Here is a 16,243-nt window from a genome sequence, read left to right on the forward strand (position 1 = left end):
AGAGAGAGAGGGAGATAGGGGGTCTCAAGCAGGCTCTATATGGTCAGCACGGAGCCCAATGAGGGGCTCAAACCCACAAGCCATGAGATCACGATCTGAGCTGAAGTCAGACACTCAACAAATTGAGCTACCCAGGTGCCCCAGCTAAATTTGATTTTTTAGGGAGGTCCACCAGGGGGAAGAGAGGAGCCCCATTAGGCAGGCAGACAGGAGACAGGAGAGAGGGCTGTATCACTGAGCAGTAATAGCATAGCCCTTTTCATAAATAAACCCTCCTTCTCCCTCTACACAGCATTCTCTTTCCACGTCATTATGGTGGCTAGAGCCTACCCCCTGCCCTCCCAGCCCTAGAACATCCTTTGGCTAGCTTCAACTAAGTGGGGACTGCCTATGTCCCCACGGGCCCACCCACTCCCCCCCCAGAAACCAGATATAATGCTGGCCTCCTCCTAGCTCCATATTTCCTCCCCTTTCAGACGCTCCTCCAGCTTATATTGACATTCTCCTCCTGCATTTTCATTCATGACATAATCATACTATACGGTATTTTAATTTGTTTTCCTGTCTCCCTGCTTAAGCTAGATCTTTCTTGAAGTCTATAGGTGTGCCTTGTGCAAACGTGCAGTCCCAGTACCTGACAGTATCTGGCATATAGAAAGTCAATAACTGTTTGTGGCAAGGAGGAGGAAAAGAAGAAAGGGAAAAGGGATAGGAGGGAGACTTGGAAGCTTATCATTTTAGTAGCACACTTTCTAAGGTCTGGTTAATACACTGAATGATAGAATCAGATCCATAAAATTTGAGCAGCCTGGAAGGGTGAGGCAAAGCCAGCAAGATGGAATTTAATATGGATCCACATAAATGAACTTACGTTTAGCAAAACAAAACAAAATACACACACACACACACACACACACACACACACACACACACGGTACAGAATATAAAAGCTACCTTCAAATATACAGAATATAAAAGCTACCTTCAAATATTTGTAGCTCGCAATGGAGCAAATCTATTGTGAGCAGCTCCAGAGAGCAGACCTGGAAAGGCTGGTTGAAAGCCCAAGGGAGGAAGATTTAGCAGAAGTCTGTGTAATTTCTTACGTGCTAAATACAGTGCCTCGCATGTAGAAATAGTGTCTGTGATCCTTCTTATCGTTATTACCAGCATCATCGCCATTATTTATAATATTTATAAGAACTGTCCAACAGTCAGCCTCAGGAAGCACTGAGCCCCCATCCCAGGAAATCCAAGGTTATCATTGGGTAGCCACCTGTCTGGGATGTTTGTCAACCTGATTCCTAACCCCTGGTCTCCCTTTCTCCATAATCCTGTGATTGGAAGAACAGTGTTCTGTATATCCTGGATAGTGAAAACCACAGACACAATCCCTGGCTGAGCAAACTGTCTTTTATATAAAGAAGCTTTGGCACTCCCCACATTTGTTACAGTGTGTCTGCTTCAAGCAGCCCCTCCAAGAATCCTCTTTGATGTTGAAAAAGTAAAATCGCTTTGTGTGAAAGCTCCTTTAATCTTAGATAGATACAAATGCCTTGTATCTTTGGGAACATGCCAAACTGCTCTTCGTATTTCAGAATTAATCTCATTAAAGAAATCTCTGTTTAATCCCCACTGCTGTTTGCCAGAGATGTTGAATAATTCCACACCTGTTCCTACTGCCTCTGTGCTGTGCTCCCTTCCTGGACTTGGTGTTGTCCAAGAAAACGCATCGGTGGGTGCAGGCTGGATCATGGCATTCCCATGTTTTGTTTAATGCTGTCATTGTAGAAATGTTCCTTTAGACATTCCTTATCTCATTTTCTTAGTCTGAAGAAAGGAAAGAAAAGGAAGGGGTAGCTCGCCTGTTATGAAAAATAACAAATAAAATAATGAAGTTGCTTCATTAATTATCCATTTCGATATAAACTTATGATAAACCATCAGTATTGCTAAGGAAAATGCAGTCTGTATAAGATAACAAGCAGTTGTCTCTTCCCAAAGAGTATAGGAAACGCTTGACCGGATTACCTGCTTTGTAAAACACATTTTGTGTATCAATGTCTATTTTACATACGTAGAGATCAGTCAAATGAAATGATTGACATCCTCTCTCTCAATACAAATTCTGGATCTCCTCCACTAGGAGCCATCAGCGAATGATCCCAAGTTAGAACCGTGTGAAATAATCACTCATCTATTCATTTCAACAAATACTTATTAACCTCCTCCTATGTGCCAGGCATTATTCTAGGTGGCAGAAATCTAACGGCAAACAAAAGTGAGCAAAATTTCTATCCTCCAGTACACAGATCAATAAACATGATACAAATGTTATGAAGAAAATAAAACAACGTGAGAAGATACATAGTGATTTGGGGTAAGGGTGGGAATGGGGGCAATTTTAGATCGGTGACCCAAAGGAGGCCTCACTGGAGAGGTGACATTTAAGCTGAAACTTAAGGAGGAGGAGTCAAGCATTTGAAGATCTGGAAGAACTTTCCAGACAATGGGAAGGGCTGGGTGGGAAGAGGCTGTACCATGGAGAGCAAGGGGAAGAGTGGAGTTCCAGGAGGGTGAGAAAGCAAGCAGGAGCCAACATGGGCAAGCCTTGGAAGCCTCTGAAAGCCTCTGAAACCACCGTAGGGTTTTAACCGCTGGAGCGACATGATCCAATTTATGTATTTAAAAGACTGCCTCTGAAGAATAGATTATCAGAAAGCAAGGGCCAAAGCACAGAGGTAGCTGTAGGAGATGGTGGTCTACACAAGGGTGAGCACAGCGGAAGTGGACAGAAGAATGGATTCGGGACACTTCTTGGAAGACAGGGCCAAGAGGACTTAATGATTGGTTAGCGGACTTGGGAGGGCGGAAGAGGGAGGAATCAGGGATGACTCGGAATGTCTACCTCTGAGCAAGTACGTGAATTATACCAGGTTCCCAAACTTTCTCCGTCCGTGGCGCCTTTAGCGCCTCAGTGAATTTTTCCTGTCGCCCCCCTCCACCAAAAGAAATACAGGTTTCATTTATCAGTTATATCCAAATAACTGGATAAATATTGCGTTGTGTCTTTATGTCACATAGTTATGTCACAACTTCCTCCAGAAACTGAAAGAAAAAATAATGCCTTTATTTCATTTTTGAATGGCCATGATGACTCTCTAACAGAATGTGTGTGCCCACTGGGCACTGAGTGACTTCAGTCTTGGAATCATTAGACACAGCCACCCTCCTTTTCTACTGCACACTGCTTTTTACATGGTCCTTGCTTTTCATCTCAAAGACAGCCAAAAACCCCGCGTTGCAAAATATGCCATCATTAAAAGGGATGGAGCATAATCAAAAATTAGGTATGCATACAATATCCAGCAGATGCCGAGCTGTTCTCTTCAAAAATTTAAAATCTACTGCAGTATCCCTGGGGGTTCTCTGCAATTCCCAGGGACTGTCCATGCTCAGAGTGGTCAAGCCATTTTGTCCCATGGGTGGGGGGGGGATGGAAAGGGAGGTGGTATAGGGAGGGCTGCTTGGGTTTGATTTCCATGGTGAACATTCGAGGAGAGCTACTGACCAAGGAAGGTTAATGAAGAAACACACTGTACCACAAAAGTAAACTATGCCATATTTAGCATAGGAAAAATATCCATTTTCCAGTATTCTTAGGGAAGGAGGTTTTCTCCAGCTAATTTTCTGAGTAAGAGCTAACCAGAAAGTTTTTTTCTTTCAGCTGTTCTTATTGAAAACTATCTTGGCTTGGATTGAGTTCACTCCCTGACATTGTAAGTACTGAGCCATGAGCGTGGTTGAACATAACTGCATTGTTCTGGGTCCTGAAGGCCGCATGGCCATGATTGCCGATAATTCTTACTGCCCTCCCTGTTAGACACACTGTGATCCCAGAAACAGCAATATCAAATGGATCTTCACAAAATGGATTTTGTTTTCCTAAAGTAACTTTTTAAAAAAGGTTTATTCATTTTTGAGAGAGAGAGAGAGAGAGAGACATCTGCGTGAGCAAGGGAGGGGCAGAGAGTGAGGGGACGGAAGATCCAAAGCGGGCTCTGTGCTGACAGCTGCGAGCCCCACACAGGGCTCAAACTCACAGACCATGAGATCATGACCTGAGCCAAAGTTGGACAGTCAACTGGCTGAGCCACCCAGGTGCCCCTTCCATAGTAACTTCTAAGAGCATTGCCTTTCCCATCAAGGACACCGCATCAGATAATTCCTAGATGTGACCACCAAATATAAAGGCAAGATTAAAACGTCTTATCCACAAATTCCGTAATCCAGAAAAAGCTCTGAAAACTGAAAACTTTGAGAAATTTGTGGCAAACTCCTCTGGCCACAAAGCCTGAACTGCTAGAACTCGGTTCAAAGCAAAATCCAACCTAAACTGATGTGGGGCGACTAACCGTTTCTCTTTATCCCACCTGTTGTGAAAATGTCCATGTTTTGCTATAGAAATACTAATGAGACTCACTGCAGGCTCCTGCCCCCTCGCCCCCGCAGGGCTGATGTGTATTTAGGATACAGTCACCGTAAGGACAGCCTAAATCAGCAACAAACCTGAAAGCCACAACGCACCTGGCCCTAAGGGTTTGACTAAGGGACGGTCTTTGGAAACATAGGGCCAGAAGGAAGGAACCTAGAGCCCTTCTAGGCCAATCCACTGCATTACAAATGAGACAGGAAGCCTAGACACAAGTGGGAGAACATATTCAAAATCACATATCCAGTTTGGAGCTCAGCCAAGATAGTGCTATTCCTCCCGCCATTGCTGCCTACGGCCCCATCAGGCAGGCAACCTCCGCATGGGCTCCCATGAGCCGAGAACGCAGGTCCCCCGGCACATCAGAAGTGTCGACGGGCCACGCCAGAAATACACTTCTACTGAGATCCTAAATTGAACTAGCTGAAAATGAATATGTCATCTGTTGTAACGTGTCTCAATAACCCCACTCTGTGTCTCATGACATCAGAGATTGGAGGGAGGTCAATGCAAAGGCCTTCTATATGGCTCTCAAAATTCACTCCAGAAAACTTTTAACTGGGGATGCCTTTCCATCTAAATGAACTTCCCTGTAGCAAATAGAAACTCTAAATATTATTATTTTTTTATTCTTTTAAGTAACTGCCATTAGGGCCTCTCCGTATTTAAGGGAATCGCTAAGAATTTGAGCTGTCAAGACCAAAAAGATGAAATACCTTTCTCGTCTCTTTGCGGTGTGGTTTAGACTTGGAATTGGACGGACCTAGTGTGGGGGATCACACTGTGTCCTAAGGCCAGTTAGAACCTCTGGGAGCCCTGGTTTTCTAAGCTGAAAAATGGGATAATAACACTTTACCTGAATTTTGTGACTCTTTAAATTTTAAATAACGGGGGCCCCTGGGTGACTCAGTCGGTTAAGTGTCCAACTTCGACTCAGGTCATGATCTCACAGTTCATGGGTTTGAGCCCCACATTGGGCTCTGTGCTGGCAGCTCAGAGCCTGAGCCCGCTTTGGCTTTGGAGTCTGTGTCTGCCTCTCTCTCTCTCTGCTCCTCCCCAGCTTGTGCTCTGTCTCTCTTTCTCAAAAATAAATAAACATTTAAAAAATTTTTGTTTAGTTTTAAATAATGCAAAATACCTTATTCTGTCCTAGGCACTTAGGAGATGCTCAGTAAAACCCCACTCCCCCGGCCTCCCTCATCTCACCCTGTTTTATCACAGAGAATGATTGTTTAACCTGGGATGGGGAAGTGGGTGCTGAGCACTGAAGCCAGTGCCCGGAGAAGTGCTGTCCTCCAAAGAGTACAGTCTCTCAACCCGCATGATAGTCCACTCGGGGAAAGAACACTCCTCTGCAATGGCACGCCTGTGTCCAAATCCTAGTTTGGCAACATTTCACTTGTCTGACCTTAACCAAGTCATTTGATTTCTCTGAACCTGAGTGTTGTCTGTAAAACGGAGATAATCGTGTTTGTCGCTCAAGGACGCCGTGACGAACAAATTCAATCGGGCACGTTTACTGGTTTGGCAACTCAAAGCATTATACAAATCTTTGGAGCCCAGAGAAGCAGAAGAGAAGCACCCCAGATCTAGAAACGGGAGAACACTGTCCCGATTTAAACAAAAGGAGAAGATAAGGCAGATGTGGCCAGTTATATCCCAGTGAGTTTGATACTGATGCTGGGCGCAATTCTAGGGCATTTCCTGTAAGGGTTTCGGGAGCACTTTGGAGAGGTGAGCAGCACGGATTCCTGGAGAACAAGTCACGTGCCATCCCTCAGAAAAGTGGGGAGATCTTGAGGGAGGGGAAGTCCCCGGGAGCCAAAGAGGAGGGGCCCAAAAAGTAGAGAGAAAAGTGGCTTCAGAGAGACAAGAAGCAGAAGGTGGCCTCCAGGAACACAGTGGGAGGGGCCTCCTGAGTCAAGGGGCGGGGCTCAGAGAGCCAAGGGGAGGAGCCTCTGGGAGCTGAGCCCCTCAGAGAGCAGAGGGGGAGGAGCCTCGATCGAGGGAGTCCTCGATGCCCAGAGGACAAGCTTTAATCTTTCAGACCTTCTCATTTTTTTTTTCAGCCAAAAATGTTTGTAGTAAGAGCCTCTTTCTCCCACTTCACTTCCTTTTTGATGCTCAGGAAAAAAAAAAAACAATTTCCTGTAAACTACTTTTTGTCGCTGTGACCCTCTAAAGATTGTGAACCCTTCTGTTTCCCTTAAGCCCTGAGCCCCATTTCCTCCTCTGTAAAGAGGGATGATGGCGCCTGCATTGGGGGTTGTTGCGGGAGGCTAAGGGGACCCCGCACGGGGGCTGACTGGAAATGCTCATCCCCTTCCCCCAGCCTCTCCTGGCAGAGCAGACTTGGCTGGTGGCCTTGCGGCTCTCTGGTTTGACATTTGTATCGCTGCTTTGGATGAAGACACACATACTAGGAAGCTGGGAGAGTTAAGAAATGACTGGCAGTCAGTCCCATAAAAGGCTATTGGGAGGAGTTATACTGGAGAAAACAGTGAAGGGCCGATGAGACAGAAAAGGGATACACCTCCTGGAGGGGAGCTCTGCACACACTGACAGAGCTGAGGGTTAAGTGTCCTCAGACCCACCACACTCCGTTGGAGAGATCACTGCCTTCACACGGGGCCCCGGGCTCCGGACAGGCAGGGATCAGGATTCACATCTCCATGCCATAAATACGTATTATTTCCTACCAAGTGCTCGGCATGGTTCTAGGGCACTCGGCCCAATCAGTGAGTGAAACCAAGCTCCCTGCCCTCAAGGAATTCACATTCTAGTGAGAGGAGAGAGACAATGCACATAATAAATGAATAAAGTGCTTAATATGTTAGAAAGTGATAAATGCTCTGGAAGAAAAAGGTAAAGTGAGAGCAGGTTAGGGGACATCAAAAGTGCCGGAGTACCTGGGGAACGGGCCCCGGGGACAGTAGAGCAAAGGCCTCGGGTGGAACAGTGCCTGGCAATGTTAGGCCCGAGGCTGAGGCCAGGATGGCAGGGGTGGAAGGAGGAAGAGAGCAGGAGGAGGCAGGTGGGAGAGGTGATGGGGGGGGCCAGTCGGGAAGGACCTGCAAGCCTGAAAGGGCTTTGGCTTTCGATGCAAGATGCGAGCCATTGCAGGCTTTGGTGCAGAGGGGTGAGGTGGCAGGACTTAGGTTTGGGTTTTTTTTTTTTTTTTTTTTTTTTTTTAAGAGAGAGAGAAAAAAAAAATGCAAGCGTGGGAGGGCCAGAGAGAGAAAGAGGGAGACAGAGAATCCCAAGCAGGCTCCACGCTGTCAGCGCAGAGCCAGAGGAGGGGCTCGAACTCACCAACCATGAGATCATGACCGGAGCTGAAATCAAGAGTCAGACGCTTAACTGACGGAGCCACCCAGACGCCCCAGGACTTAAGTTTTAAAAGCTGGCGACCTGTGGAAAAGACACCTGCTAGGAAGTGCCTGCAGTAGTCGAGGCAAGATGTGATGCTGGGCAGACCAGGGTGGGAACATGGGGCGCGTGAGGAGTGGGAGATCCTTTGAAGGAGGAGCCAGCCCGGCTTCCTGGTAGATGGGATGCAGGGTGAAGAAGAGAGAAGAAATGACTCCACGGGCTCTGTCAGCACCTGAGGGGTCTGGGGAGGACGAGCAGGATCTGAGTTTGGGCACCAAGTCTGAGGTGTCTCTTAGATGTCTGAGCAGAGACGCCAAGAAGGGAGTTGGGGGTCCGAGCCTGGGGCCCGGGAGAAAGGTCTGACTGCCACCTCCAAACGCTCCCAAGACTGTCACGGGGAAGGGAAGTGAGAAAAGTGAGGAGGGCTGGGATCCAAGATTCAGTCCGAGGGCTGCTGAATCGCAGCCACGTGAAAATGGAACTAGCGGCCTCAGAAAGGCTGTCCCGTGTTTATAGACAACAACCTCGTGAAATCATGGCTGAGAGTCGGAAAACAGACTGACCCGCTATGTGGGAGGGAGGTTCTGTCCTGGCAGACACAACCACCACCATAAAATGAGGATGTTTTACCTCAGACGCCGGGTCTCGAGTTGCCAGTTACTGTTCATTTCCACCTGACGGCTTTTCTTAGAAGTTTCCAGGAGAATTAAAGGGAGAATGTGAGGATGCAGCAGCCTGGGCCTTTTCACAAGGCCTGATGAGAAAATGGAAAGAAAAGATTCTTAAGCCTAAATGACAGGCTGCCTTTGGAAAATGCATTCTGGGCCGTCCGGGGGATGGGGCGATTCTGACCTTTTATCTCAAGCAGCTAAAAAAATAGGAAAGGTAGGAGATCCCTGAAGTGTTAAGCATGCCCTTGATGGAGTGGCTGGTGCTTACATATGGCTCCTTCGCTCCCAGGATGAGGCCGGGCATCCCCGTCCCCAATTCCTCTCCTCTTACCCAGCCCCTTCCTTCTCCCTCTGGTTTAGGGAGCCAGGGCCAGGAGCGCACGGGGGTCGGAAGTGAACAGCGACAGTTAACTGACACGTTCAGCTTTTAAATCAAAGTAAGCCTGGGGAGGCTCCTTTAAAGCAGAAGAGTCTCCCGTAGACATCAGTGTGAGCCCCGAAGTTTTCCCACAGCTCACCCTTTGCCCCAAAGGCCATCTCCTCCACCCTGGTGTGTGCGATTTACACCCCACCTCCTCCAAAAGGCGTCTGAGGTAGCCTGGGTGAGAAGACACGCAGGAAGATCACTGTATGAACCACAGAGCGGTGAGTGGCAGAGGCAGGAGACTCTCTACTGTTTCTAGGCTGTCTGGTAAATGGCCGCAAGAGCGCTCCCTTCTGGAGCCTTTGATCCTCTCGCGTTCCCGTCACCACCCAGCCCAAAATGTGTAATAATGACTTCTAAAGCTCTCCAGCCCCTGACTCTGCCCTTAACTTTTTCTACCTTGTCCTCTCTCTGCCAGGTCAGTTTTCTGGGCCCCGGGTGGGTCTGCTTCCTCCCCACCCTCCCCAACCTTCTAAAATACCAATCTATCTATGAGGCCTGTCCTCTTCGCTGTCCCCACTCCTGCAATCCATTCCTTTGTAGGCTGACATTTTGTGAAGCTGTCTGTCAGAGGGCGGGTTGTCTGGAAACGGGTTCCCAGATGCGGACCGTTGAGGTGCAACCAGTAGAAATATAAGCCTGAGAAAGGGCGGGGAAGGACTGGCGGAGGGAATGGTCTTGTGGACCGGGCGGGCAAGCCTGCCTGTCAAAGCTGACCTGCCTGAGTCGGCCTGACTTTCTTGGATGACTTCTGGAAGGCAGCTCTGCAGCCGAGGCAGCTCCTGAGAGACGGGGCGGCCGGAGGCTGTCTGTAGACCACAGTCTCCACAGCCGGCAGCAAGTCCTTTGAAAGGGGGTCTGGGTAGCACCCCCTCGGTTCACCACACTGCCCCAGGCTAATCCTATCAGAATCTGATCATCTAAGGGCTCTAGCAACCCTAAAAGTAGATAAACAAGCCCACGGGCCCACTATGAATGTCTTTACACGTCGGTCTTCCTATTTTGGGCATCGTGGTGCACACATGTTAGCAAGTGATCCTGTGATCTCAGCGCTGGTTCCCGAAAACAGAGCTTCCTGGTCTAAGATCTGAAAGAAAGGTAGACTGAGATATTTATCCATTAAATCCCTAGAGCAAACAGGAAGGTTCTGGGCAGTTTGCTTCCTTCAACTCATTCCATTGTGCAGAATGAATATTACCCTTTTTAAAACTTTGGGACACGCTGCTCTGGAGCCATCTATTCTTGCCCTTGACTCAGTCACCGGTCACATATTTATTGGACGTTTACCGAGCACCGGGCGTTAAGCTAACCACTGGAGGTAGAGCGGGGAACAGGTCACGTAAGGTCACTGCCACTGAGACACAGCGTAGTAGAAAAGAAAGGCTGGACAAGCAAACACAGAAACATAATCAGAAACAGTGTAAGCGCCACAGGAGAGGCTAACGGGGTGGGAGAGGATGGACGGAATGGCAAGACAAAGGCTTCACGGCTGCGTGCAAGCTGGGGCGTAAAAATAACTGTTTGCTGAGTAAACTCACCGCGGGTGTGCCTTCCAGCCGAAGAGGCCGTGCCTGTGGTGGCCGTGACCACGTGCCCGGCAGACCTCCAACTAGAAGGGCCTTTGCTGACCAAGGCCCGGCCACTGTGCCTGTAACCACCCTGCCCGTACCTCTCCCACTGCGCGTGTCTTTTTGTGTCTAGAAACCTGTTTGCATGACTCCTCTTCTCACCAGATTTCAAGCTCCTGCGAGCCATTCTCTTTTCCTGTTTTCCTGCTTATTTATGTTGAGAGGGAGAGAGCGAGCGAGAGGGGGAGGGGCAGAGAGAGGGAGAGAGAGAATCCCAAGCAGGCTTCACGCGGTCAGCGGAGAGCCCCACGCGGGGCTCCAACTCACGGACCGTGAGATCATGACCTGAGCTGAAATCCAGAGTCGGATGCTGAACCGACTGAGCCCCCCAGGTATCCCAACATCCTCTTCTTGATTATTGTGGTAACAAATATTTCTTGATGAATAACTAAGTCTCCTCTGATGACTGTACCGTTAAACGCCGAATCACTCCTTCACTCTCCAGCCCTCCAGGCTCACTTCATATTGGGCAGTAATTGCAAAGGTGTTGCCTTCAGGTGTGATCTCTCCTACCCGTTCCTGGAGGGTAAAACCTCTGTTCCCCTTTTTGTGCCTTTTCACGGGCCGCTCTATACCGACGTGCACATCCAAAGGGCCACCCAAACACTCCTGAATGAAATGAGCGAACACGAATGGATATAAATCAATATGCAGTAGCGATTACCGACTAATGGGACTTGATTCCTCTCTTGGTTACCAGGATGGCGAAGTGACCGCCTGCGGCTTGCTGCAGGGTTTCATCTACTTAATGCTGCCCCAACATGTCTGCTGAAGATGATCAGTCATCAAGACGAACATCACCCCTTCGCTCTGCCGCAACGTCCCAGAATTCCACACAGACCATATCTTCGGAGGGGGAGATCGAGGAAGAAGAATGTTCGGAGAAAGACTATCTATTTCCTGAAGAGGAAGAGTATCTGGAAGAGGAGGAATATCTGGAGGAAGACGACTACCTGGAGGAGGAAAAGTTGCTGAAGGGGAAGGCGTACCTGTATGGAGAGGGGTATGCGAAGGCGGGAGAGCATCTACAGGAGGAAAAGGACCTGGAAGAAGAGTATCTGTTGGGAAAGTATCTGGAAGACGGTGAGTATCTGGACGAGGGAGAGTATCTGAAGGGAAAAGAGTAGGTGTGTGAAGAAGAGTATCTGGGACGGGTATGCGGAAGAGGGCCTTCTAAAAGATAGCAACTGGTGGGGCGCCTGGGTGGCTCAGTCGGTTGAGCGTCTGACTTCAGCTCAGCTCATGATCTCACGGCCTGTGAGTTCGAGCCCCGCGTCGGGCTCTGTGCTGACAGCTTGGAGCCTGGAGCCTGCTTCCGATTCTGTGTCTCCCTCTCTCTCTGCTCATGTTCTGTCTCTGTCTCTCTCTCTCTCTCTTTGTCAAAAATAAACATTTTTTTTTAACAAAATTTTAAAAGATAGCAACTGTCATCCACCACCACGCCCAGGGAAAAAAGATCAAGCTTGAGATAGAGCCGAGGCTCAATCTGTCAATCCGGCCCTCAGTGCCGACAGGTAGGAACACTCATTCCTGACCAGGTTCTCCCAATCTCAATAGCTGGGTCCCCAAGAACGGTGCCCACAGAGCAGAGAGGCTTAACGAACATGAAGCACCTATTCATAAACAAAACGAGCAGAATATAGCCCATAACTTGTATCTTTTCCTTTTTGCACAAATAACACGTATTTATTGTGGACGTTAGGGAAACTGTATATGAGCGAAACAAAGAAAGCAAAAATCCCTCCCATCCAGAGGGGAATAATCACTTTCCCACTTTGGTTATACCCTCACCAGGCTTTATAAAGTGTTTGTAACCTACTTTTTTAAGGTACATTTATTTATATATTTATATATTGCAATCACACATAAATATATACTTCTAGGAATATCATTTCATGTTATTAAATTTTCTCCAAATCATTTTAATAGCTGCATTGCACTGGATTGTATTTGCAAGCCGTAATATTTTCAATCGATTCCCTACTATTATTATTCATTCATTTCTACTCATTACGTTTGTTTTCCAAACAGCATTTTGAGAAACATCCTTAGAGCTCAATTTTATCAATGACCTCCAATTACTTCCTAGAATACATCCCACAATCTGTTGCTAGGTCAACAGACACTAGTATGCTTCTCAGGGTACCCAGTAGGTCCCCGGAAGGCATCATCTTACTCTGCCGGTGAGTATTTAACTCTGGAGTGATTTCTCTCATCCTGGGGCTGACACTTTTCCAACACGGTTCCCACAACTGGCACCTGTTCCTTAAACTGGGCTTTATTATTTGGCCCTGGCCTCCCTGTGCCGTTGCTGGCAGCGGCTGATACGCACTTTCTCGCGGGCCTGCGCGGGGCCTTCCCTTGCTGACGTGACTGCTTGGCCTTATATATCCAACCACGTTCAGAAAGCTAAACATCCAGGTCTTCTGCATCATCTTACTGTTGACCTAGAAATAGAACTACATTATTTTTCTGGATCTGGTTCCATTACCCACTGCAAGCACCTCAGGCAGCTTGATTTTGTGTTTTGTGTTTTGTGTTTTCTGGGTTTTGTTTTTGTTTTTTTTGGTTTCTTGTTTGTTTGTTTGTTTGTTTGTTTTTTGGCAGCTTCAATTTTTAAATCCCAGTCTGATTACACACAGCCTGCATCCAAAACCTGGGTGTTCTCAGCAGCCACACAGGCATTTTTGCCTTTACATCCCCCTTCACCAAATCAGATGCCTCATCCCAGATTCCTGCTACCCCCGAACAAATTTAGTTAGGGCACTGGAGAGATAATTCTCTATTGCTGGGAAACTCTCTTTTGTGTGTGCCTCTCCCCCTCTCGGAATCCTAATATCCCTGCTGTTCAAATACCAGGTGTAATTCCAGGATTGAAAAATAGCATTCAGACCATTTCTTTTGCACAGTATGCATCAAGCATTCTTAACATGTTCCCTGTATGCACTGGGCCTTTGTAAATATATTACCCACTGGAGTAGGACAAATACAATGTTGTCAAGTGAATGGAACTGTGTATAAAGCAAAAGCTTTGAAAATAAATGCCCTGCTAGCAAAATTTGGAGAGGCACTGCAAAACTGTAGAGGAATGTTAAGTGCCTTGAAAGGCACATGGAAGAATGTTTTGGTCTGTGAAAACCCAGGGTACCGCGCCAGGCTGCACAAAACAGGTTACATTAAAAAGGGTCTACAACAGGATTTGGAACTTTTCAAAAGAATTTACATCAATATTTCCTTATGTGGAATATTCTACCAATACCTTTAAGATATAAATTGGCTTAGCCCTTGGCACAAGAATGCCTTCCAGACCCATAGCAAATGCTCGATGAATGCAAATTGAATCAAGCTTCACGTCGTTTGTTTCATAAAGTCAAACACACACGCACGTGTATGCACATACACACACATGCACACACCAGCATTTGTCCTTTAAGATATTTTTATAAGTTAATTGGCACCTATAAAATGAGCCCTGGAAATGACAAAACGGGCTCCCCTCTCTTAGGCTGATGGATTAATTACTAGAGACTAGTGCTGGAGCACTGTGTTGAGAAAGATTCTGAGGCCCCATTTCGCCCAAGAGGATGGAGAAGCCAGCGTGCCATTTATTTGTCTATCTGGTGGTAGATGTGAGTCTATCACAAAGAACACCGTCTTCTTCCTCTCTCAGGAGCTTAATTGCCTAGGCTGGCATGTCAGATCTCTCCCACTTATTAGTGCGTGAACTTGGGCAAGTCACCGAAGCCCTCTGTGTGCTGGTTTTCTTATCAATTAGGAATAACAACAGACATACCTTATAGGATATCTGTGAAGATTAAAGGGATTAAATCATGTAAAGCATTATGAACTCTGCCGGGCACATAGCATCGGAAGCCTAGGCAAGTGTTAGCTCCTTTTACTATTACTATTCATGTATTGTGTTATGTTCCATGACTCTCCTACCATTGACTTGTGAAGGGTAATTTATACTCTCCCCACCACACACCCCACCCACTCGGCTTGTGAAGTGGACTTAACAAAAAGAGAAGATGCAATGGATTGGGGTGTGGGAGGGATCTGTGCCCCCCACCTAACTACTCTGCAGGCTGGTCAATTTCAGAGACTCCCATTGCCCTGGATAAATCAGGGTAGGGTCATACTAACAACCTGTACCCTCCTCTCTTCTTTAAAGAAATAATTTTCAGGGCGCCTGGGTGGCGCAGTCGGTTAAGCGTCCGACTTCAGCCAGGTCACGATCTCGCGGTCCGTGAGTTCGAGCCCCACGTCAGGCTCTGGGCTGAGGGCTCAGAGCCTGGAGCCTGTTTCCGATTCTGTGTCTCCCTCTCTCTCTGCCCCTCCCCCATTCATGCTCTGTCTCTCTCTGTCCCAAAAATAAATAAACGTTGAAAAAAAAAAAAAAGAAATAATTTTCCCCACGGTCTGTGGGGGAAATCCAATAAAATTAGATGAGCAACTTGAATATAAACACGGCATCATTTGCCACCGAATAATCAATAGCTCCGTGTGACTGATCTCCCCAAGAGGTTCCACGCAGGTTTCGTAAACCGTGGGTGTCCACGCTGCAGGTGTGATGTCAGGGTCAGATGATTCAGCACATGGTGGGGCCGCCTTTGACCTTGGGCATATCACTTAACGTTCTCTAAGTTTCAGTTTGCCTGTACGTAAAACTACCTTTCTTCACAGTGTGGTTGCAAAATGTAAGTGAAAAAGTATATCTGAAAATGCTTTGAAAGCTCTCCCACCTCCATTGTGAGGTGCAAAAATGCTCTTCTGATCTCATGTGGGCGGAAGGTGCTAGAAGGAAGTGCCATCTATGTTACTATCATGCCGTCGTAGAACAAGAAACCATTCCATAATGAGGCCCCTTTTGGTTTTTTTAGAACCCCAGAACTTCCTGAAGATGCATTCGGCTCGGTGTAAATAATACCGTAGAGCTGTCGCAGTATATTAATTTTGATTCATAATGTTTTTACCCAATTGTATTTTGATACGCGTAATCTGCCGGATTTGATTTTCTTTACCCTCGCTGCCCCCACCCCCTCTCCCACAGCTCCAGATGCCGTTTGGCCCACATGCTATTATCATTCAGTGGCCATTTCCAGTTAAGAGTTGCCCCAACAACCCTTTCCAACAGGGTACCCAGCAGTTTTCTGTGTACTGAAGGAGAAAGGTTTGCAATATATTGATAAGGCAGGGACGGGAGAGCCAGCCAATTTGTCAGGCAGGAAACTTCACAGATGGTGACAGAGCTTTGCAACCAGCCTGCCTTGAGTTGGAACTGGTGAGGGAGTTGCTGAGCCCCAAGGCCAGTCGCTCACAGCCTCCACTCTGCTCTGGAACAAACAGCATCACTTTCTGTACGTGTCTCTCTATGTGTCTTGCCCGAGGTCAGGAGCGCAGCGCAGCGGCATCGGCGTGTGTCGTGTATTTCACGATCTTTGTCCCCTTAACTTCTCCCAGCCATTATTTGTCTCCACTTTGCAAATGCAGAACCTGGAGTCAGAGAGAGGGTAGGTGACTACTCCACGGTCACAGGAAGCCATTAAAGGAACCAGGACAGGCTCCCAAGGCTTCTCTTCTCTTCCTCTTGTAATCACCTCTGTCTTTTCTCCTTTCCTTCCTCCTTTCATTCTTTGTTTTGGCTTTTTAATAACTT

General features: G+C 47.4%; 1 protein-coding gene and 1 long non-coding RNA gene across 4 annotated transcripts in view; one reads left to right on the forward strand and one right to left on the reverse strand.

The window, feature by feature from the left end:
* Window positions 1–681: 681 nt before the first annotated feature.
* On the reverse strand, window positions 682–8,854 carry LOC123384152. The gene is made up of 3 exons (XR_006594840.1): window positions 8,717–8,854; window positions 8,495–8,618; window positions 682–1,830 (listed from the first exon to the last, which is right to left on the reverse strand). It is a non-coding gene; the product is annotated as an uncharacterized LOC123384152 (long non-coding RNA).
* Window positions 8,855–11,348: 2,494 nt separating this feature from the next.
* The window catches only part of ERICH6B (glutamate rich 6B), a 54,276-nt gene continuing 49,381 nt past the window's right edge, over window positions 11,349–16,243 (forward strand). For all 3 annotated transcript variants that reach the window (XM_019826676.3, XM_045053212.1, XM_045053211.1), the window contains exon 1: window positions 11,349–11,670. In XM_019826676.3, coding sequence (XP_019682235.3) covers window positions 11,349–11,670 — 322 coding nt within the window. The remainder of the gene's footprint in view (window positions 11,671–16,243) is intronic.

The sequence above is a fragment of the Felis catus genome, chromosome A1 (assembly GCF_018350175.1).
Source record: "Felis catus isolate Fca126 chromosome A1, F.catus_Fca126_mat1.0, whole genome shotgun sequence".
Lineage (NCBI taxonomy): Eukaryota > Metazoa > Chordata > Mammalia > Carnivora > Felidae > Felis > Felis catus.